Consider the following 24,295-nt stretch of genomic DNA (forward strand, 5'->3'; position numbering starts at 1 on the left):
CCCCCGCCTCTTCCCAGCCGGGGGGCTGGCAGCTTCCCACGCGGGCGATGGAGTGGAGCCTGTGCAGCCCTGTGCGCACCCTGCAGGGGAGGGCAGGAGACTGAGCCAGCCTGCCGCCAGTCTGGGAGGTTGGCTGACGTCAGCTCAGGAGAGCAATTGCTTTTTCCTGGCTGACTAACGAAAGGAAAGTTACTGGGGAAGAGGACTTTCTTTCGAGGAGCCCTGCTAAGCATGGCAAGGAGATGGGAGCAGAGGGAAGCTTTCAGTGTGGTCCCGCTGAGCTGGGGAGGGGCAGGACTAAGACCATTGGCAGCCTAGCCACAGATAACAGAAACAGGAAACCTTAATTTCGAGAAATGAGAGGCACAAAGATACACTGCACCCGGGGAGTGCTGGTTCAGTTGTTTGGGTGAAAAGAAGTAGGACTGGCCAGAGGGCAGGCCTCCTCCCTGGGGTACCTGGAGCCCCGAGGTCATGGTCCCTCTCTGGGCCACTCTGTGTCCTTGAAAGTTTGGTGGACATAAGGCGTGGAGCAAACGAGGCCTGAGCAACCTCTCCCAGCACTGGGCAAAAGGAGAAGTTCTGGAGCCTGAAATCATCACTGAGAAATGCCAATTGTACCCCAGCAGTCAAAGCAGTTGTATTCACCACATGCCTGGGCGATCAGAGCGTGCCTGACCTCTGCAGGGGCTTTCGGGGTACCCACAAGCTGGCTCTCCCCGGCCTCAGCTCTCTGATGGTCAGTGTGGGTTGATGGCGTGTTGTTAAAATGAAGCACTCTGCCCACCTGCACCCCCCCTCTAAAAGTCAGGGTGTCATCTTGATTTGATGGAGGATGTGTAAAGCAGCCCAAAGGCGTCTCCAGGCCCTGAGCTGAGCACAGCCAAAGCAGAAAGGAGTCGTTCGGTGACATCCTTCGTGTGAGTGGAAGCCCAGTGGATGGATTGGTCATCCCTGAAGCTGGATGGTGGGCATATGGGACTTCAGTAACACATTCTAGGATAAATCGTTCCAGTTTTTTCAAAATAACATCTGTTCTGTTAATTTGAATAGAAATATAAAAAGAAATATTTCTGAAGGAAATGGGGGCAGTTTTAATTGGCTAGAGATAATAGTATAGATCAGAAAGCTACCTCCAACTCCCTTAACTGACAAGGTAGGAAATTTGTAACAAGGGAGGAATTTGTCAGGTTAAGAAGTCTTATCCTCCAGCCCTTTTGTCTGGAGTCATTCCCGCTACCCAGCACGCCACAGAGAGCTCATTTTTAAAATATATCTTTCAGGAGCACATTCCTTTGTATGTACACAACGTGAAAATAACTGGAAGTAATAGAACTGCAGGCATTCGTTGCATTTTGATTATGTGCCAGACACTGCAAGGAGCCTGAGTGATAGACGCCATTGACTTTTAAAGAGCTGACATAGGAGAGGGAAAGGGAGAGCAGTGTGACTGTAAAACAATAAGACTGTGATTAAAGTCCACGCCTGAGCAGGAGGGAGGGGCTACAGGGTGGCAACCTAAAGAGCAGCCACCTGCCAGCAGGCGGACATGCGTGAGGCTCTACCCAGCCTGCAAATCCTGGACTAGGAAGTAGTAAGGTCAGTGTTGGCAGACACAAAAGCAGAAGAGTCAGAGCATGAAAGAGCTCGTGTTCAGGCCAGTGGGTTGCTTGGAGCTGTACTTTGGAACATGCCATTGATTTTTGGCTGGTGAGTGGTGTGGTCAGAACTGCCCCTGATGCTCATACATCAGCTACGGTGTTTTCAGTTGCAAGCAGTAGAAAACGCAGCTGCTGTGGGTTTGAATGTGTCCCCCAAAGGTTGGTGTGGAGGAAGCCTGGCCCCCCGGGTGCATGTGCAGCGCCTGTGAGGGCTGGGGCCGGAAAAGGGTCCCCAGGTCACAGAGCCCACTGCTTCTGGGAAAGGTTGGTGCAGTTCTCTGTGGCCTCCAGTCTGGGATGTGACCGCTCATCCCACCCGTGCTTCTGCCATTGCCATCTGCCTCGATGCAACACAAGCAAGGCCCCAGCCAGAGCTGCATCTGCACCTGCCCCATGCCCGGAAGCCTGCAAAACCTACTTTAAAAGCTAAATACCTGTTTGCTTTATAAAATCAGCCTACCTCCGACATTTCATTATAGTAATGAAAACTGGACCAATACAGTGGCTTTAACCTAATTGATCGGACCTGGAAAACATTGTGCTAAATGAAATGTTAGTCACAAAAGGAAAAATACTACACGATTCCACTTACGTGAGGTCCAGAGGAAGTCGATTTATAGAGGCAGAAAGTGGAATGGTGATTTCCAAGGGCTGTGGAGTTCCTGTTGAACAAGGGCAGAGTTTCAGTTTTACAGGATAAAAAAAAAAGCTCCAGAGGTGGCTGCTGGTGATGGTTGCACAACAGCTGAGTGTCCTCAGGGCCACTGAACTGTACAGTGAAAAAGGTTACAGTGTACATTTTATGTTGAATTGGATCCTAAGAAAAAAAAACCCCAAACATGGCTTACACCAAATCGAAAACACATCCTTTCATAACAGATCTGTAGGTAGCAAAGCTTTGAACTGTGTTCACTGCAGGTTCACCAGTATCAGAAGGAACCAGGCTGCTGCTGTCCGTACAGCCCGTCTGCCCTGGTGAGGCAGCTGCTCGGTCCGAAGTCACGTCACTTCTGAGAATCGGGCTCCGAGCACAGGCGTCACTCCACACTGTGACTTCCTGTGGAGATGGCCCTGCTGCGGCCTTCGCCCCAAGTCAGTTCAGTCTACACAGGGAAAAAGAAAAGCCCACTGTCCGCTTAGAATGAGGGAACCAAGCCTGGAACTTCTTGTTATCTGCAGGGGGAAAACTAAGTTTAGGAACTGTACACGTATGCGTCCAGTGGAAGTCAGAATAGAAAGCTGTGCACTGCGTGACTCCAGGTGTGTGTGTGTGTGTGTGTGTGTGTGTGTGTGCGCACGCACGCGTGCACCACCCTGTGATCACTGCTAATGGCTTCCTAATTGCTCTACCACCCCACTCCTTCCTTATTTCACTGACTTTGGACAAATTGAGCTCTCAGCACACACTGAGACCAACAGATGTGCCTTCTCAAGTTTTTTTTTAATTGAAGTATAACACACATATTTGATTTTTCACACACGATCGGGGGAGGATGCAGTTCTCCCGTGCTGTGGCAGTGACTGCAGTTATCATGGCTGTGTCATAGTCCCTTGAATGAATATACCAGAATTCCACTCTGCTGCTGATGGATGTTTAGGTTCTTTCTAGTTTGGAGACTTATAAATAATGTGCCTCTTCGTGGACATAGGATTTCTCTCTCCACCCAAGAGGGTCATTGCTGGGTAGTCGGGCATCCTGCAGACCTAGACCCACATACGATGTGTGCTCGTCTCATGAGAATCTCCTGTGTCCTCCAAGTCTGAGCAGCTGCCCGTGCCCATGTCTTTCTGTGTCGTTTTCTTTCTCTTGCTGTACAGCGAAGCCCGAGTGGAACAGAAGCAGTGATAGTAACACAGGAGAAAGTGAAGAGTCACCCTTGGGCGTTCTTCAAGCAGGCAGCAGCCTGGACAGAGTCCAGGAGCTGGAGGCTGAGTCTGAGTAAACTTTTGGATCTTGCCGGGACCGGTACCTGTGTGCAGCTGTGCTGCCTCCATCACGTCAGCTTCTTGTTTTGTTGTTTGTCCTAAGTTATCGATTTAAGTCAGTTCACATTGCTTTTATTGAGACATAGCAAGAAATACCTAACAGGTCTCTGCCCCCTTTTCTTACACAAAGCTCCGGAAGCCCTTGGAATTTCCTCTTGGTGGAACCCTTGATGGGCACTGGTCCCCAAGGAACTGAGCCTTGCTTAGAAGCTTGGAGCTCTCTGCTTCGCCCCATTCTGGGGGGCAGTGGCGGCTGGAAGTTGAGTTAATTGATCCTGCCTGCACAGTGAAGCCCCATTAAAAATCCCTAAAATCCTGGATTCCGAGAGCTCTCTGGCTGGTGAACGCATCCACCTGCCGGGAGGGTGGCACAGCCTGCACCTGGCTGTTCATCTGTACCCTTTGTTGCATCCTTTAATAAACCAGTGAACACTGAGTGAATGTTCCTCCGAGTTCTGCAAGCCCTTACAGCAGGTGTCTCTGGTGAGGGTCTGTGGGAGCCCCCAAACTAGCCACACCAGACAGAAGAAACCGGGTAGACCCACATGTACGAGTGATGTCTGAAGTTGGGGAGAGCTTTGCAAGGCCGAGCCCCAGCCCCATGGGGCCTGTGCCAACTGAGCAGCGGTGTCAGATCTGTGTTAAGTTGTGGGACACCCGGTTGGTGCCCACAGAGCAGCAGAGGATTTTGTGGTACGGAAACCCCACCTTTCAGCAAACTCACCTGTCTGATGGCCGAGGAGGGAGAGACTTGCCCGGGACCGCTTCTGTGCCTTGAACTCTGGCGCCAACCTGGTTGGTTGCGCATACCTTAGCTCACAGGGCCGTGCCGGGTGATCCGGTACCCTGGACGTCCTTTGGAGTCCAGGGGTCTCACACGGTAGGTCCCCGTCCTCATTCTCCTGCAGTGCCGCTTGAGGGTCTGAAGCAGTGAGTGTGCACATTCCCCGTGGGTCACATACCACATGCTGTGGTAGCACCAAGGAAAGAGACTCATTTCTCCCCACACAGCAGTTGCTGTATTTTCATGCAGCTTGAATTCAACATAATAAAAACGTTCCAAACTTATTAAACTGGGACTCCGTCTGGAATGGGGTTTGGCCTTTGAAGGAGCGCGCGCGGGAGGAGGCAGTTGCTGACGTGGGAAGGTTACACTACAGGGACGCTGATTAGACCTCTCTGTACTTTGGCTTCTCCGCAGGAGTTGGCACCAGGAACTATTATAGGAAGATTGGCTACCGATTACAAGGCCCGTACATGGTGAAGACGCTAAAATAATGGCCGTTGCAGTCCCCCTTCATCAGCGCCCTGCCAGCAGAAGAGTGCAGAGCGGCAAAGCAGACCTCCACTGTCCTCTGGTAGAACCCTCCCCTCCTGTGACTGCAGTGACTGGAAGCCGCCTTCGGAGCTGGGCCACAGCAGCCACCCTCACCTGTGTGTGCCCAAGAAGTCGCTTCAGTTTTTAAGGTTTAAGTCATTTCTCTAATTTTCATAGTCTGCATGTGGGCTGCAAATGACCTGTATCTACTCAGTGACAAAAGCAGAACAGCTCATTTGGATAGCACAGCTCGTGAAGTGGGATTCGTGACAGTCATTTGAGGAGCAGCCTTGGGAGGAAGCTGTTTATGTACTCTAGGCATGAAAGTCAGGTTGGGACGGATAAAACCATCACGCTTGGCCCCCTGGCCTGTAACTACATAATGCATTCACCCAGGAGTTAAGAAAATGAGCTTTTCTGTTAATGGCAATTGTTCCCATTACCATGCTGACGCTTTGACAGAAGGCTGACAGGGAAAGAGGAGTCAGGTGAGGGTTTTGTGTTAAACCCGATAGCAGCTGTCACCAGCCCCTGCCATCTGGGAGTGTGCCCCCTGCTGGCCATCAGAGCCTCCTGTGCCCAGGCATGGCTGTCTTACTTCTTGTATGCTGCTGATGCAGAACAGTGTGGAGAGCCCTGGACTGTCCATTTGTCCATCCTGAGCAGTCAGGCGAGCTTCGCCTCCGGCCACAGAAGCTGTCCCCTGCACTTCATTCTTGAAAGTGGATGTTGGTTTGTGTTAAGGGGAGAAAGATAAAACTTCAGCTCATCTGTGAAAGCAACAAAATGGAAAGTGGACTGGAATGTAAACATCGGGGTATGATTATTGTTTTCAGAGGACCATCTCGTAGAGCTGCTTCTCAAGCCCTCAGGTAACCTGCTAAGGAGCCTTGGCCTGCACAGGGGCAGCTCCTGTCGGGACAGCGTGGCTTCACCCTGATTCCTGGGTTCTGTCTGTGTCACTCATAAAGTCTAAAGGCCTGAAAATAAAAGTCTTCAATGTAGAGTCATGTGGTTTGGTTTTTGGTTTTTCTACTCCCTATAAATGCAGTGACATCTGCCTTGAGTTTACAGGTTCCATTTTCCAACCTGTGACACTACTCATTTTCTCCTGTGTGCTTTTTGCCATTTCATTAAGCTGCTGCAAGGCAAATGGCCTGGCTTTCTATGGGCGCACTGGGGCGCTCCGGCAGCATTCCGTAGGTGTGGCCTAGGGAATTTAGCTACTTCTCAATTAGGCTCTTTTTCCCTATAAAAGTAAAACTGTTTAATACAACACTGGCTGTCACACACACATTCCAGGACACAGCCTGCCACCTACAGCTTGCCTTGGGGACACAAGGGTCTCAGGGCCTCCATTTGCCCATTTCTTCATTCATTTGGGTCTAATCACACAGTGTCCCAGAAAGTCCTTTGTGAAGCCCTCGTACAAAGGCTCATCCATACGATGCTCACATAGAAGATGACAACTCAAAGCAGTAGGTTGACCCTCATGCTTGCCTTCTAGTCAGGATACGTGCTCCAGCCCACCCTCACCTCCTGCCACCTTAGAAGCCACTAGACTCATGGCTTCTCGTGACTGCAGGGCTTTTCCTGGCCAAGGAAAGTCTCCTGAGACTCAGCCACAGGCCGCCTCGTGAAATGAGTCAGCCAGCCAGGCCTGATGCTTCCAATCCATGTTACATGACTGCTTAGCAACCCTCCAGCTTTTAGCTCAGCGTTTGCCTACGTCACCCGAAGACTTTAAAAAAGCCATTATGATAAGCAGACTGAAATGCATTTGAGTAGAAAGAGATTCTATGAATATGTTATCACCAAGTGAAAAGTCCTAGTAAAGCTCTTTGTTTCTCCCATTTAGGAACAAGCAGACTCATCTTCCGTTTCCCATCCCTGCTGATGGAAAAGAGTACTGCAAGTACAATCTAAACGCCAAAATCTCTTCTCTGGAAATAGCTTATAAATTGCAAATTTTCATTGCTGAGAGTATCTGGGTTTTTGGTTTTGGTTTTTTGTTTTTAAGATTTTCAGCTCATTGAAAACACAGATTTTGTTCCCCAAGAGCTCGCAGACCTCTTGAGTTCACAGGAAGAGCTGGAGCCCTGGCTCTGGGAACCTGGGTTTGTCATGCACAGAGAAGGGGGAAGTGTCCTCACCTTCCTGGGCTTCGGTTCTCCCATCTGTGACCTGAAATCAGCCACCATTGCTCAGGAAAAGTGAGAAATATCACTGAACGGTGATATTTTATGAGCAGTGGTTTCTATTTTAATGAAGCAGTTTCTTTCCACTGTGTGACCTTGGACAAGTAAACTGCATTGTTCCTCATCTGTAAAACAAGAGTAACAGCATCGCCTTCCTTGTATGTTAAATGGCCCATGTATATCAGGTTCTTAGAACAGGGTCGGTCTGTGGGGCATAAACCACAAGGGAAGCACTAGTGTTACTGACATCTAACAAGTATTGGGCCCTTTTCTTTGGGGAGGGAGTTTCTAATCAGCTGGTAACAGAATCTCCTTTTATTTTTCTGGGCTAAGTTTTCATGGAAAGCATCTGGTGCGGAGGCCCTGCCTCTCCATCCTATAGTCGGCCTTCGTCCTCCACTCACGGAAGTCTAGCATTGCAAATTGTCCAGTGCATGCCCTAGGAGACGAGGTACTAGCTAAGGTGGCAGCAGGAAAAAGCTTCTTTAAATGCCAGTGTCCCTTGGGGCTTCCCAGAAACTGTCCAGTGCCAGAGTGCTTGGCTGAAGCTATGTCCAGCAGCATGACCCCTAAGGGAGTCCTCTGCCATTGGTGGCAGGAGCAGGCGAGTGTCTCTGTAGTAGTGTCACCTACACCAGCAGTGCCTTCGTGTTTCTGAGGCTTAGAACTCCCGCTAAAGTGGTGACTCAGCCAGCCTTTCTTGCCGCGCTGTGCCACACTTCCTGCTTGAGAGTCAGGAAGTAGAGTTTTCGGTCAGCCCACCCTGAAGAGGCTGTACATGGGTACTGTGCACCAGGTGCTAAGCACTGCTGTCACAGTTTATTTCATCCTCACACCAGCTGGTGAGGAAGGTCTCGTCCAGCTTTTGCACCCAGAGGGAATGGACGTGCCGATGACTTCATTAGAGAGAATGAAAAGGAAGCAGAGTCTGCTCTTTGTACTTAACAAGAATAGCCTAAACATTGTAGATGTTCGCTCTAACAAATGTAAAAGGGACCAAAAAGCACTGTGAGCTGAACACCAGCAAAGACGACTGTTTCTACACTGTTGCTGGTGCCCCCCCAACCACTCCCTACATGTGGACACACACACACACACACACACACACTAAGTTTATAAAAAGCAGCCACACTGTGCGGAGTCAGTAGAACACCCGGCAAGCGTCTTCCCGTGTCAGGATAGATCTCTTCCCCCTTAGCAATGACCACCGATCACCCACTGTCTGCAGGGGTGCTATGGCTTGGATCCAGTTCATGTGTTGGAATTTAATCCCCAACACAGCTGTGCTAAGAGGGGGCCCTTGAAGAAGTGGTGAGGTCTCCAGGGCTCTGCCCTCCAGAATGAATTGTAGAGTGGGTTCCTGAGAAAAAGGTGGATTTGCACATGATTCTTGCCTTTTTTGTTTTTCTTTTTCCCTTTTGCAGGCCTTTGCACTAAGTTATATACCAGCCCTTTTTAATTTTGAGACAGGGTGTCACCAAGCTGCCCAGGCTGGCCTCAAACTTGCAAGCCTCCTACCTCAGCCTCTCTCATGTACCACCATGCCCAGCTGCTTCTTGCCCTTCTGCTTTTCACCATGGGATGGCACAGCAGGAAGACCCCGCAGAAGCAGGCCCTTTGACCTAGGACTTCCAGCCTTCATAACTATAAGAAATAAATCTTGGTTCATTATAGAATACCCAGCATCAAATGTTCTGTGAGAGCACAAGACCAGCTTTAGGTGCCACAATTTAAGGAGGCAGGGTTTGTATCTAATCCCTGTGGGTTCTCACTGTCAGAACACTTAGGATCAGGTTTTAAGCACAGGACTGCACAGATATGCAGATTGAACCCTAAGATTCGCTTTACATTTTCTTCCTAAGCATGTTCACTCATCCAAGGCCAGTGTCCTCTGTCCCTCCCTAAGGTTGTCCGTGACCTTCCTACTCCTCACATGTGGCCCATCTCATGGGCTAGGAGGGAACAAGCCTCTCTGGTGCTCGGCCTCTCTCATTCAGAAGGTAGCAGCACCCTGGATCATGACCAGTCCCATCACACAAAATGTCAGGGCGCCTGCTGGCTGGGAGGCACTGGAGTGTGAACATCCTTTATTGAGGTCAGAGGTGACCAATCCTCCCTCTCCTCCCTTGATGTAAGACCTCAAGTCCTGGCCATCCTGTGCCAGCTGCAGCACCCTGGAGAAAGTCATCTTCTTGTCTCAGGTTAGAAAATGCGCGCATGGGGGAGACATGATGGTACCTGCTGTCACCACCAGGGCAGGCAGGGGACAGGATGTCAGCATGAAACCTACTCCCACCACACTCAGGAAAAGCAGCCTGGTGTTTAGCCACCAGGGTTCTGGGATTGCTGCTGCCTCTGGCCAGTTCTGTAGGGACAGGATGTGGACACCTCATGTTCAGGCAGTGGGCAGAGGGTCACCCACATCTACCCAAAGAAAGAAAAGGACAGGAGCCCTGGACCAGGGACAGGGGCTGTGTGTGTTGAGCAGCATACCTGCCCAGAGTCCCTCATGACCACCCTGGGAGGGGTGAACTGTGGTCAAACCAGAGAAGTGACGAGCCAGGCCATGAGGTAGCCAGTGAAGAGCTGGCTGTGAAGGCAACAAGTTGATATTGGCACACTTGCAAGGTTTCAATGATTCTCATACCTGGGAGCAGAAGTGGTGCCAGGGTTTCTAAAATAAAGGTTCAGGGCTGGCAGGAGGGTTGGAAAAGGATCAGACTTGAAGCAGACAATGTTCACCCCACCCCAGATGCCCAAGCCCCACTTGGGACAACTGCCAATGAGCTCTCTCAAGGGGGTTCCCTTGACAAAACAGCCAGAAGATGAAGAGTGTGGAAGCGGGAAACAAGGAACAAAAGAGGCAGGGGCAGAACTGGAACAAACACTGAAAGTCACTGTCATAGAAAGCAATGGACACTTCTGAGTTAAAAGGAAGACTCAATCCACCTATCTCATTTTCTTTTTTCCAGCACACAAGATAGAGGTGAATGTGTTCTCTTAGTAACACATAAGCAGGATATGGCAGTGCATACCTGTGATCCTAGCTTCTCAGGCTGAGACAGGAAGATCACAACTTCAGGGCCAACCTGGACAATGTAAGGAGAACCTGACTCAATTTTAAAAATAAATTAAAAGGGATGCAGTGGGCTGAAGGCAGTCCAGATTGAGCATAGGCTGCTTGAGTTCCTGGGCTGCATTTGGCATGCATTCAGGTCGAAAATATAATTAATTTGGAGTCTACCTTTGGCTAAGCTATTAGACCTCAGACATCTCAGAAGATGGTAGAATGGTGACTAGCAAAAAAGCCTCTCCTAGATTTGGTATCCAGACACTGGAATATAGCCATATAAGCAAGAGAAAAAGGAGGGAAGTGGGTCCAAGAGACCCAGGATGGATCTGAAATGAGAAATGACACCAATGGGGAGAGCAGAGAGACTTCAGTGCTGAAGGAGGTGGCAAGTGGTGCTTCCTCCTTGAGCCCTGACTCACTTCATGAGAGGGATGCCTTGAACTAGCAGCTGTAGAGTGACTACTGGCAACCCCAGAGACCTCCACAGAGAAACACACTAGTGGAATGTAGCACTGGATGCAGCAGACTGCAATGGCTGGTGAGTTATTCAGGTTCATTTGCCCCCCAAGAGAGGGCAGTTGGCCAGCAGCCACCTTGAAGAGGGGAAAACTGAGCTCAGAACTCAGAGCAGCTGCAGTCTGGCTCCATCTAACAGCTCCCAGTGTGAGGATGAGATGGAATCAAGTTCATCGACAGGAAGTCAAGGAACCAAGTTGAAGCTGGTAGGAGTCACACGGAGTGTTGTAGGCTGAACAAATCATGTTCCAGCCTTACGGCCAGATAACAGCCTGAACTTCAGTGGAACTAAAGATGCATACTTGCTGGGATTATCCACTACCCCACCATAAATTTCTGGCTGGCTTGCTGGGATTAATCAACAAGGATCTGGGACCAGACCACTCTGTCTACCAGTGACAGCAGAGACATGCCCTGAAGTGAACTTTTCCTTCCTCTTCCTCTTCTTCTTCTTTTCTTTTTTGTTTTGTTTTGTTTTGGTACTGGGGATCAAACTCAGGACCTTGTGCTTGTGAGGCAGGTGGCAGCACCAATGAGTTAAATCCCTGGCCCTTGATTGTTTTTGTTTTATATGAATGCAAACATTGTTTCTAGGTTTTTGTTGTTGTTATTCTGTTCTCTTCTTGTTTTTACTTCTTCTTTCTCTCTTTCCCTCCTGTCTTCTTCACCAGTTTCCCAAAGTTCTCATAATCTTCCTTTGTCCTCTAGCCTTGCTTCTAATCACTTCCTCTTCTATTTCTCTATTTTTCCCCTCAAACCCTTTTAAATTTTCCTCCAGAGGCCATAATGAGGACATATTTACTTGATACAATTTTCTGGTTCACTGTAGATTTTGTTAAATTATCACAAATATAGTTCATATGGTGAAAGGTAGCAAATTAATAGTTTTCTACTAATTTCTCATTTTCTAGGCTGTTTCATGTTATTGTTATTGCTGATCGTACTACTTTAGAGAAAGTGGCATAATTGTTCTAAGTTGTTCTTCCTTGTATGCTAAGACTGAGACTGTCTGAGGGTCATAAACAATTCGATAGGCCAGTGCCAGAGAACCAGGGGCTGGGCCAAATAAGCAGCAACTTCTCATCCCCAACCAATCAAAGAGGCAGGATCTTGGAACAGTCTCAAAACTCAAAAGGCAGCTACACCTGGAAGACATCTCTGAGAAGCAGTCTTTTCCCAAGGGTTTTCAGTACTAACAACAAAGCTACTTGCCATAAGCAATTTACAAGCATTAACTCAGGAATTAAACTTTTTAAAAAATAGAAAATTAGAAGAGACTTAAGCAAGATGCAACCCCAGACTGCCAGCTCACCAAAGGCAAAACCAGGGGACAATGAGGTGGAACAATTAAAAAGTCCCATCTGGACTCCCTGAAGTGGTAGCAGAGGAATCAACAATGAATCATTGCAGATGAATGAGGCTCTAGAAAAAAATCAAATCAGAAATAATTTCTCAGATAACTTCAGAGATGATGACCGTAATGAAAGGACATGGTTAGTGACTAGAACAGATACAGATTTTTTTTTAATAAAGGAGCTTAGAAAAATTATGGAAAGCATGCCTTTATTAAATAGGAAAGAAATGGAATCCATGAAAGAGATTCAAACAAACCACATACTAGCTTAAGTAAATGCAAGGGAACTGAAATCATCCCATGTATATTATCAGACCACAGTGCAATGAAACTGGAAACCAGTGGCAAAAGGAATCACAAAAACTTCATAAACAGATGGAAATTAAATAACATCCTCTTGAACAACCAGTGGGTCATACATGAAATTAAAGGAGAAATTAGTTTCTACAATTAAATGATAATGCCAATATAATGTACTAGAACTTATGGGATGCAATGAAAGCAGTCCTACAAGGGAAATTTATAGCGGTGAATTCTCATATTCAAAGCAAGCTCAAATAACCTAAGGTTGAACCTCAGTCTTCCAGAAAAAGAAGAGCAAGTCAAGCCCAACACTCATATGAGGGAGGAAATTATAAAGATCAGAGCAGAAATTAGTGCAATAGAGACTAAGTAAACAATAAAAAAAATACAAAGAATCAATGAATCAAGTTGGTTCTTTGAAAGATTAAATAAAATTGACAGACCCTTAGCCAACCTTATCAAAGAAAGGAAAGACTCAGATCCATGTGATTAGTAATGCAAAGGGTGAAATCACAACAGAACCTGCAAAAATCTGGAAAATCATTAATACCTGCTTCAAGAACCTGTTTTCTAATACAATGGAAAACACAGAAGAAATGGACAGATTCCTAGATACATATGAATTACCAAAGCTGAATCAAGAAAATATAAAAATTCTAAATAAACCAATATCAATAAATGAAATCAAAGGTGTAATTAAAAACCTACCAACAAAGAAAAGCCCAGGCCTTGACATATTCACTGCTGAATTCTACAAGAAGTTTATAGAAGACTTAATGCCACTAATTCTCAAACTCTAATGAAATTGTGAGAGAAGCAGTACTCCCGAATTCATTCCTGGAAGCAAGCATTACCCTGATACCAAAATCAGAGAAGGAACCAACCAAAAAGAGCTATAGGCCAATCTCCCTAAAGAACATAGATGCAAAAATCCTCATTAAGATACTGGCAAATAATTCAGCAAATCATCAAGAAGATTATAAACCGTGACCAAGTAGGATTCATACCAGGGATGCAGAGATGGTTCAACATATGCAAATCAGTAAGTGTAATAAACCATATTAACAGAGCCAAGGACAAAAACCATATATTCAGCTCAGTGGATGCAGAAAAAGTGTTTGACAAAATTCAGTACCCATTCATGATAAAAACCTTACTCAATCTGATAAATGCTATGACAAATCAACAGCCAACATTTTACTAAATGGACAAAAACTGAAAGCTTTCACTCTAAAATTGGGAACAAGACAAGGGTGTTTACTACCACCACTCTTATTTAATATAGTTCTGGAAACATTAGCCAGAGCAATTAGACAAGAGAAAGAAGTAAAAAGAAAAAGAATAGGAAAGGAAGAAGTTAAATTATCATTATTTTCAGATGACATGATACTCTACATAGAAGACCCCAAAAACTCCCCCAGAAGACTTCTAGATTTAATAACCAAATTCAGTAGCATAGCTGGATACAAAGTCAACACTCAAAAATCAATAGCATTCCTGTACACAAATAACAAACTCACTGAGAGAGAAATGAGGGAAACCACACCTTTCACAAGCATCCCAAAAAATAAAATACTTAGGAATCAATCTAATGAAGGAAGTAAAAAAACTTTACAGTAAAACCTTCAGTACTCTTAAAAAAAAAAAAAAGATCAAAGAGGATATCAGAAAATGGAAAGAGATTCCTTGTTCTTGGGTAGGAAGAACCAATAATATGAAAATGGCCATACTTCCAAAATTGTAAAGATTTAATGCAATTCTGATGAAAATACCAGTAACATATCTCACAGAATTAGAGAAAACAATGCTAAAATTCATTTGGAATTTTAAAGACCTAGAATAGCAAAAGCAATTCTGGGAAACAAAGGCAAGGAAGGGGGCATCCATAACCACTGACTTGAAATTATACTACAAAACTACAGTGATAAAAACAGCATGGTACTGGCAAAAAAAAAAAACCCAAGGATCAATGGAATGGATCTGAAGATTCAGAAACAACTCTAAAAACATTCAGCCACCTTATCTTCGACAAAGGAGCCAAACCTTTTCACTGGAAGAAAGATAACCCTTTTAACAAATGGTACTGGAAAAACTGGCTTTGCACATGCCAAAGATTAAAACTATACCTATATCTCATCATGCACTAAACTAAAATCGAAATGGATCAAAGGTCTAAATAGCACAACAGACACACTAAATCTGCTGCAAGATAGATAAGTAATACTCTTAAAAACATTGGTGTAAGCAAAGATTTTATGAACAAAAATCCAACTGCACAGGAACCATCAAAAACAACAACTGGGATCTCATCTTATTTAAAAACTTGCACAGCAAAAGGATCCAGCAATAGAGTGGAAAGACAACACACAGTGTGGGGGGAAAAACTTTACCAGCTATTCCTCAGACAAAGGACAAATATCTAGAATATATAAAGAACTAAAAAAAAAAAAATCAGACCCCCCCCAAATTTAAAAACCCAATCCAAAAATGGGCATTTGAAATGTATAGACACTTCTCAAATGAAGTACAAGCGGCAAGTAAATATATGAAAAAAATATTCATCACTGATCATTCAAGAAATGCAAATTAAAACAATGCTGAGATTCCATCTTACTCTAGAAAGAATGACTATTATCAAGAAGTCAACCAATAAATGCTTGTGGGGCTATGGGGAAAAAGGAACCCTTCTCAACTGTTTATGGGATTGTAAACTGAAGCAGCCACTGTGGCAGTCATTACAGAGATATCTCAAAAGACTAGGATTGGAGGTCCCATTAACCCAGTTATTCCCCCTTTTGGTATCTTCCCAAAAAGAATTAAAAGCATCACACCACAGTGATATATGCACAACCACGTTTATAGCAGCACAGTTGGTAATAGCTAGATCTTGGAAACAGCCCAAATGCCCATCACCCAATGAATGGATAAAGAAGGTGTGAGTAATACTCTGCCATAAAAAAAGATAAGCTTGAGATATTACTAGCTAAATGGATGCACCTTGAGACCACACTCTTAAGTGAAATATATCTGACACACATGTTTAAATACCGCAAGTTTCTCTGGTGTGAGAAATGAAAAATGTAAATAAGGACCAAAATGTATAACATTGGAAAATGGGAAGAAAGTTTTCAAAATGAGAAGGGACACAAGGGAGGAGGGAGGGAAAAAGAAAAGGATAAGAAAATAGAAGGAAAATTAGAAACAAAGCTTTTGTAAATAAGGAGGGGAAGAGGGGTTGAAAGGAGGGGAGAGGAATGGGAAGAAAGAAGCAAGAAACATCGTGTACAGTAAAAATTCCCTATGATGAGTGTTATATCTAAAATGTATCAATAATGTTATGTTTATTTATTGGTACATTTTAGATACACTGAGAACAAAAGGTCAAAGTTTGGAGTAGAAATGAAAAGTATGGGAAGTGGAAGCTATGTCTATAGAGGATGGAAAATCAGAATGGCTTTGGACTTCTGAATAACAGCTCAACTCAAGAAAGGAAGAAATACCTTCAAGATTCTGAAAGAAAAAAGTCTCCAACCCAGAATTCTATCCTCAGCCACATTATGAGTTAAAGGACAGAATAAAATCATTTTCCAACATTTAAGGTCTCAAAAGTTTACTTTCCTTGTACTCCTCTATAAACTGCACCTGCTAGAGGTGGAGGACACAGGACAGACCAAAAGACAAAAAATCCCTGGGAAGCGAGACTGAAGATGAGGTCAGGAGGCTTGAGAAATATGTAAACTTCCTGGATGGTGCAAAGTAGAATCACTAAACATTGAACAGCATAAGAGGGAAATACAGGAAATTATAAGAAATTATTAAAGACACAATAAAAAGATAGTAACGTTAAGACCAAACATATGTGTTAGATAGTTTTCTATTACTATAAAAAATATCTGAGGTAATCAACTTAAAAAAAAGAAGAAAGGTTTGTTTGGGTTCACGGTTTCTGTCTCAGTTGGCCCTGTAGCTTTGACCTGTGGTGATGCAGCACATCATTGCAAAAACCATGATCTCTTAGAACAAAAAACACAGAAAGAGAAGTACAGCATTCCACTCTCCCCAGCCTCATGACCAAAGGGTCTCCCACTAGATACGATGTCATACAAATTTCCAGGCTGAAGACCAAGCCTTTGACACACGGGCCTATGGGGAACGTTCCAGTCCAATTGAGCAATACACTTATGGTTTTAACAAACACAAAGGAAACACATTCATATTAGGTAAAATAACAGTCCATCTTTTTTTGAATGTGAGATATTTAAGATGAAAGGTTGAATTTATTAGCTATCTAATCTCTTCTTTCTAACCAGTGGTCTCTTAAACATCAACTAAAAGCAAGAACTGGAGTTGTATTAATATTAGACAAAGCTGAATTTGACACAGGAGTATAAAACATATGAAAGGGAACTTCATCGTGATATCACCAGGGATCTTCAGTGAATCAACTGAGCTCAGTCATTTTGTACCAAGTAACCGTACAAACTTTTAAAAATATAAACATTTTGATGCTCAGGCAAATACAGAACAAAAAAGTGTCCAAGAATTCACTTAACTAATTAATGAAGAGAGGAAGCAGGAAGAGGATAAGGCCAGTCGAGAGTGTTGGAGGAGCTGAATGTGTCTGTATGGTTAATTTAATAGGTCGTAGGTCGTGGGTTAGGCACCAAACTGATTCATGTCCAACAGAGCCATAAATCTTTAGTAACCTTTGCAGCTGTCTGTTTCTCCAGGACATAAATGTCCTCACGCAATCTCCACATCACCCTCCACCCCTGCAGACTTGTAAAACACCTGCAAAGTTGAATGAAGCCCAGCGTGGCCTGGAAGAACACTTAGAAACCCCTTTTGCCCTTTTCCAAATCTCACATAACTTTTCTTGCAAAAGCACAAGGAGCAGCAAATGCAGAGGAAAACTAGCAAAACAATGGCAAAGAAGACTAATTCTTTTCTGTCTGGGAAGATTAAATAATTTCTTTTAAAAATCAAACGTTAAGTGAAAGAAATCAGACACACAAGCTTAAATATCACAGTTTCTCTTATATGAGAAACCCAAAGTATAAATAAATGTGATTAACAAAAGAGCAAAATAAAAGAGAATAGGAATTAGGAAGATGGATCTTTTGCAAAAGGGAAGGGGACCAAGAGATGGCGGAGGGGAAGGGGATGGAAAAGCATTAAGATGTGTTATGTACATTTACCAATTCCCCACGATGAATGTCATTAGTGCTGCAGACATGGACTAGTAAAAATAAAAGCTAAGAAAAAAAAAATAGAAACATAGGGCAGGGGTCACACTCTCAAACGCCCACAGGGGCTAGGGTTAACAAAAATGAGTGAAGTGGGTTTAAGGAAGAAACCAACCCACAAATAAAGTATGCAGTAGTGTACGTACGGCACACTTCCTCCAGGACGTGTGATAATGTCAGCCTTTGGGCTGAAGTCTCCCGCGCTGGATGTGACAAGGACAGGAAGCTGGATTTAATGCACTCTGGGGGTTTAATAAGCCACAGCAGAAGCAGTACCCCAATAACCCTAGCAGAGCCAATCTCACCAGACACCCCGGCAAAAAGAGAGCCGACTGGAAATACCAGGGAGGAATTATCAGAAGGAATTCCTAGGAGAGGAGGGAGGCAGGCAACACACTAGCCTACCGGGAGCCACCAAGGAAACTACTAAGACAGATGGTGAGTGCCTGCTAAAGGGGTCTTGCGCGCCCTCCCCCAGCTGTGGAAACTCCTAGCAACTGATGAGGCCACCAGGGGGTAGACCTGTAGACAGGTGAAGGAGGAGAACCGATTCTGGATGCCAGTGGACACGGAGATGATTCCCTCTGCGGGAAGGTTCTCAGCAGTGGCCGAGGGGGCCATGGGAACCAGGGACCTGCAGGGCAGCAGAGGGTCTGTGCAAGAACCTGGGCCAAGAGAAACATGTTCCCAGCAATCTAGGGACACAGGGACATGGCCAGTGGCAAGAGGGTGTCCGCAGGGTCAGAAATGTGATTGACAAAAGTGTGCTGCTGTGGTAACAGAATAAGGGGGACCAGCAAGACCTGTCTCTTCAGAGTCTCTGGCCTCTGTCTATGCCCTTCGTCCTGCGGGTGCGGGCAGGTTCTCTCCACGGTGAGGGTCTTCAAGGGAGAAGGAAGAGAGTGACCTTCCTAGGGGTTGTGGTTTAGATTTGAATCACCTGAGACTCATGATGAGGTCCAGTTGCCAGCTGATGAAATCTCGGGGAAGGGATTAGATGGTGAGAACTCCGACTGGATTCAGCAGATTAATCCACTGATGAGACCCTAATGTGATGGCATTATTGGGAGTGATGGCAACAGAAGTAAGCACTAATCGAGGGGAGCAGATCGGGAGATCGTGACCTCAAGGACTACGTCTGGTCCCCAGCCCATTCCTCTCCAGCTTTGCCCTTCGTTCACCACTTCCTGGTCGCCACAAGGCCAGGGGCTTTACTCCTCCACAGCCTTCCACCGTGATGTTTTGGCCTCGCCACGAGCCGAAAGCAGTGGAGCCAGCTTACCATGGACTGAATTCTCTGAAACCGTGAGCCAAAATAAACCTCTCCTTTGTCTGTGTCAGATGTTTTGTCACAGCTAAATAATGCTTTAGGACTTGAGGCTGGTTTGGACGCAAAAGTTCTTATTTCTGTGACTTGCCTTGAGCAAAAGAGCTCTGGTTTCTCAGACTTGCTTCTGGAGAGAAAGACGGACAGGAGCATGGGAGGAGGTCAGAGAGACCTTGCTTCCAAGCCTGCTGAGAAGGTCATGGAGCCACAGCACCCAGCAGTCTCTGGTGACATTCACATTGCTCACAGGCTCTGTGCTTGGCCCCCGAAGTTCACCCACCTCAACAAAGCCCACCTGTATTATAAAACTGTTCCTGGCTGGCTCATTGACATTCACCTATTCCCCAGAACTGTCTCTAGCAAGGAAATCCACAGAATGCTGGTGGAGCCCATTGGATGAGGGGAACCCAGGAAGCCTTCTACAGTTAGGGCCACTGCTATGGTTCGGATGTGGTTTAAGTGTATCTCCTAATGGTTCATGTGCTGGAAGCTTGATCCTCAATGTGACAGTGTACAAGGTAGGGACCTTAGGAAGCCGGGTCTCACGGGAAGTCTGTAGGTCCCTGCGGGAGCTGCCCTTCGTAGTACTTGGTGCATTTCTCTCCCGGCCCTGCTTAGTTCCCACCACAGCAGATTGTTAGAAAAGAGGAAGCCCAGGTCCTGCATCCTCCCAGCTTCCTGTCTCGCCATATGATCTCTTTTACTGCCACCATTTCTATGGCACCCTCCATGAGGCTCTCCCCAGATGCACAACAGAAGGAGCTGCCCAGTCCTAGACATGCCTCTAAAACCCGCAGCTAATTTATCCTCTCTTTGGAAAGCACCCAACTGATATTTTATTAAGGCAAAAGAAAACCGACTAAGCCAGCCATGGAGGATGGAAAGGAGTTTGCTGGGAAGGAAAATCCTGGGCCACCACCAGACTGTCATGAGGCTGAGTGCAGGCACAGGTGGGAGCAGGGGATGGGCAGGGAGCCCTGTCTGGGCAGGTGTCCCAGCACCAGGTGGGAAGACCAGTTTTGGAAGGAAACTCACTGAACCAAGCAAAGTCCAGAGGCTGTCTGAGAACTCAGTGTGGAGATTCAAGCTGCAGCAGTGACCAGATCCAGAGAGACAGTGGGCACAGGGCAGGCAGGACCCTGACTCACCTTGTGCCCCTCCTGTTCCCGGCCCTGGTGCCCAGCAGGCGCCCAGAGTCTGTTTGCTGGGCAAGGCAAGAATGGAAGGATTTGAAGGCAACGTGTGTCCTGCGGCTATGGAGAAGGGCGCATCTCAGACGGTTCAGTTTTCCATTTATGTTGTTTGTTTTTAAACATTTGCCCTGCCAAACACAAAATTAAGCACGGCCACTTTATATCTTTTGTGTGTTTGGGTTTTCTTGTTGTTACTTTTTGTTTTCTCAGACAAGGTCTCCTTTGTAGTCCAGGCTGGCCGTAAACTCAGAGACCCTCCCTCCTCAGCCTCCCAGGTTCTGGGATGACAGGCCTGAGCCACCTTGTCTTTTAACTCACTTTTAATATTTTACTGTAAATGTTACAACTAGGAAGCCTTCTGTGCTTTCAAATTCAGTGTCATTCTGCTACTTCAAACCCCAGGGTCTGTCTCCCGCTGTGGATTCTCCTGGGCATCTTTGCCCCATGGCGAGTGATGGCTCCTCCCACCTTCCTGTGGCTCCTGTGACATTAGACAGCCAGCCTCCCTGGCTGCCACCACCACCTCCCACTTGGTGGGCCACGTGGACACCACTGCACTCTGCTCAGAGATGACACGTGAGTCTGTTAGTGACAACCGTGTCCCCGCCACATGAGGGCCAACCACCCATTTCCAAGTGCACACTTGACTTTTCTATGGTAACGTCCCACTGTCACCTCAGGGTCATCTAAAATCAAGCTCCTTTCCCTTCACCCCCACAAGCCACTGACCTGTGTGACCCCATTGCTGTTAATGACTTCAGCGGCCTCCCTACCGCCCACTCTCCGAGTCATGGTCACTCCAGCCTTGGATCTCCTGACACCCCTCTGAGTAGGTGGCCTTTGACCACCTTCCAGGTTCACATTACATCACCCCTTCCCCTCCTGGCCCATCTGCCTGCCTCCATTTTCTCTGTCCTTTGAGCTACCAGGTTAACCTTCTGGGAACAATAAAAGCAACAATCACCAGCATTAATTAAACACCCAGCATGAGCCTGGCACTCTTCTATGATCCACACATATGTGCATCCTTGCAGTCAATGCTCCCAGCAACCCTCGGTTTGTTACTCTTATCTTACAGACAAGAAAACTTGAGGCACAGCGGTTCAGTAGCCTGACCAAGAACACACAGCTGCGGGCAGGAGCAGTAGGATGACACCAGGGCTCCCCACTTCTGCAGAAAGTAGGTGGAACTCTCCACCCTCACTCTCTGGCTCAGAGAGGTGGTGCCTTTCCTGCAGCTGCGGTGCCTGGTGCTTCCCTCTTGGGCTCTGCATTCACCCCACCCCCTCCACCTCCTGTCCTGTCCTCCTGGCAATTCTGGGGATGTGGCCCAGCTTGCTTGAGGCCACCCCAGCTCCCTGTGGCCTCTGCCACCTCTGTGCCATCAGACCAGTTGGGCAATTCTTCCTGCCCAGTGGTCAAATTCCTAGGAAAGGAGATATGGTCAGCCAGTTATCGGCTATCTGGGAGTTGCCGGCCACTGTTCCTGTCAAACTTTGCTTCCTATTTTACACTGTGTGGTTCAGGCTGGCTCTACCATTCTGTCTGATCCCCAGGGTGCCTCTGCCACCTCTGTGCCATCAGACCAGTTGGGCAATTCTTCCTGCCCAGTGGTCAAATTCCCAGGAAAGGAGATATGGTCAGCCAGTTATCGGCTATCTGGGAGTTGCCGGCCGCTGTTCCTGTCAAACTTTGCTTCCTATTTTACACTGTGGTTCAGGCTGGCTCTACCATTCTGTCTGATCCCCAGGCTGCAGATAATAACATGCATCCTCTTTGTTTCTAACTTGCTCAACCATAATGATCCTGTTTCCGTTTCCAGTCCCCTCTTTACGCCTCCCCCAAACATCAAATCCCATTAGAACAACGTTCAAGACCATGAGCGGATAATGTTGGACTCATATCTATCCAAGGTCATGTGACACAGTCAGTTTTGGAAATCAGTGCTTTCAATTCCCTTTTGCTGCATCTATCAGAACCATTTCATGTTAACCAATCAGAACTTTTGATTTGGGGTTTTAGAATGCTTTAGTACAGATACCCTGGAACGATTTCTTCAACTGAATACATGCAAGACACAAAATGATCCAACTAATCAGTGCTACTCAGCGCCACTGTGGTGCCGGGGCACCTTCTCTTCTGTGTGTGCGTGCCCCAGGACGGACGCTGCCACTGCTGGTGGGACGGGGCGCTTGCCATGAAGACGTTTCAAGGTGGCAACATGCGGTCCTTATCAGATTGCTCTTTATCTCATTTTCCGTTCCCAAGGAGTATTCGGTGTAGACATCTTTCCCGTCCCGTGAGCCTGGCCGGTGCTGAGGGGTGGGGAGGAAGGGCTGTGGCCCACAGGACTTGATCTTCTTACTTCCTCACCCACTCTGCTCTTTCTACTAAGACAGACATGTGTGCAAACTGCTGAAGGTGAAAAGTTATCGTGAGGCGTTTCTGGGTCCACTGCCCCCACCCACTTCAGCCCTTCCCCAAAGCTCAGCAAACCTCCTTTCAGAAGTAGTACGCCTTTGGGCATAGCTATCTATTTACATGCTTGATTTATTTTTTAAGATGAAATTTCAATTCTATGCCCTAGTGTTGTGACGATGAAGTTATGTTTTTTAATTTTTTTATTTTGTTAGTTCATGTCTGCGGTACATGACGATTACATTCATTGTGGGGAGTTGGTACACAAACATAACACACCTTAAATCTTTTTATGTCCCCTCCTCCTCTCGTCCTTCTTCCCTCCCTCTATCTCCTGGTCCCCTTCCCATCTGCAAAAGATCTATGTCCCTGTACCTTTATTACTTATTTTTTATCTTGCTCTTTAATTTATTTATACTTTGGGTTTCTCATATAAGAAAACCCATGCAATATTTGAATTTGTGTGTTTGACTTATTTCATTTAACATTATGGCCTCAAGGTGCACCTATTCCCTACAGATTACTCAAGTTTATCCTTCTTTATAGCAGAGTAGTACTCCATTGAAAGACACAGATATTAAGAATTATCCTGACGTCAAGATGGTAGCATGGACATGTCATTATTCAGCCCTTTGCAAAAGAGATGATGTCTTTTTTTTCCCTCAATACTGAGGAATGAATGAAAAGTCTTTGCCTTGAGCTGCTTCCCAGTCCCTTTAAAAAAATATACATATATATATTTTTTTTTTAAGACTGGGTCTCCATAAGTTTGCCCAAGTTGGGCTTGAACTTGTGAACCTCCTGCCTCAGCCTCCCAGAGTAGTAGGATTACAGGCATGCACCACCAGGCCTAGATATTCCTGTACCTCTTTACCTCTCTCCCCCAGAGCCTTAACACTGGTCCAGGGTCAAGGCTCAGAGCAACCGCTCCAGACTGGTGCAAGGGAAGATGGGCCTGTGAAACCTCAGGCTTGAGCAGCACAGTGCTAAATGAGGAGGGAACTGAAAGGCGGAGAGGAGAAAACAGTGCAGCTGAAGTAGAAAAGTGAGTGCACTGCTTGCCACTCCGCCAGAGCACTGTAGAACCAAGGACAGCTCCCGTGGGGTCCTCTCATCCTGCCCTCATCACCTTTCCTGGGATTCATTCACTTTGCAGAATCAAGCTCAGCTCCCCCTACCAGGCCATGTTCCCCAAACAGAGCTCAGCATCCCTTGGAGAAAACTGCTTCTGTTATGACTCACGGGAAAGGAACCATAAAACACTGACTCACCAAGACCCTTTGCCCTGCTGGGTGGCTTCTACTTTGTGTTTTCTCTCCCTGGAACAATTTAGGATCCGTTTCTGTGATTTTGGCCCCATATACGGGTGGCCTGCTGGCTACATTGAAATCTGCAGTAACCTTTTTCCCCAACTCATTGTTTACCTGAAACTGGCTGTCACTGATAAATGCCATGCCTCTCCTGGCTACTAACCAAGGTGAAAAAGAAAAGAAAATCAGATCAAAAGAACAGATCAGTGCGTGGCTGAGGCCCACACTGTTTCGAAGGATAAGTGAGAGGTTCATGCCCCTGACTGAAACGCTGAAAACAAACATTTTTCTAACTGTTTGAAACTGGTTAAGAATTATTTTGAAAAGACTCACACAAAGGGAAAATGAAACCCTCCTTGAAGAAACAGAAAAGTTTTTCCAGAAAATGCCCA

General features: G+C 46.2%; 1 protein-coding gene and 1 long non-coding RNA gene across 3 annotated transcripts in view; one reads left to right on the top strand and one right to left on the bottom strand.

The window, feature by feature from the left end:
- The window catches only part of Elp3 (elongator acetyltransferase complex subunit 3), a 63,620-nt gene extending 57,651 nt beyond the window's left edge, over positions 1-5,969 (top strand). For both annotated transcript variants that reach the window (XM_033765508.1, XM_010623221.3), the window contains one exon: positions 4,849-5,969. In XM_033765508.1, coding sequence (XP_033621399.1) covers positions 4,849-4,925 — 77 coding nt within the window. In that variant the 3' untranslated portion in view covers positions 4,926-5,969. The remainder of the gene's footprint in view (positions 1-4,848) is intronic.
- Positions 1-24,295, bottom strand: part of LOC117286769 — a 98,787-nt gene that overhangs the window by 14,977 nt on the left and 59,515 nt on the right. Inside the window, exon 3 of the long non-coding RNA XR_004517890.1 lies at positions 2,254-2,323. This is a non-coding gene — a long non-coding RNA (uncharacterized LOC117286769). The remainder of the gene's footprint in view (positions 1-2,253; positions 2,324-24,295) is intronic.

The sequence above is a fragment of the Fukomys damarensis genome, unplaced genomic scaffold (assembly GCF_012274545.1).
Source record: "Fukomys damarensis isolate Sample0158 unplaced genomic scaffold, DMR_v1.0_HiC HiC_scaffold_18, whole genome shotgun sequence".
NCBI classification, from domain to species: Eukaryota; Metazoa; Chordata; class Mammalia; order Rodentia; family Bathyergidae; genus Fukomys; species Fukomys damarensis.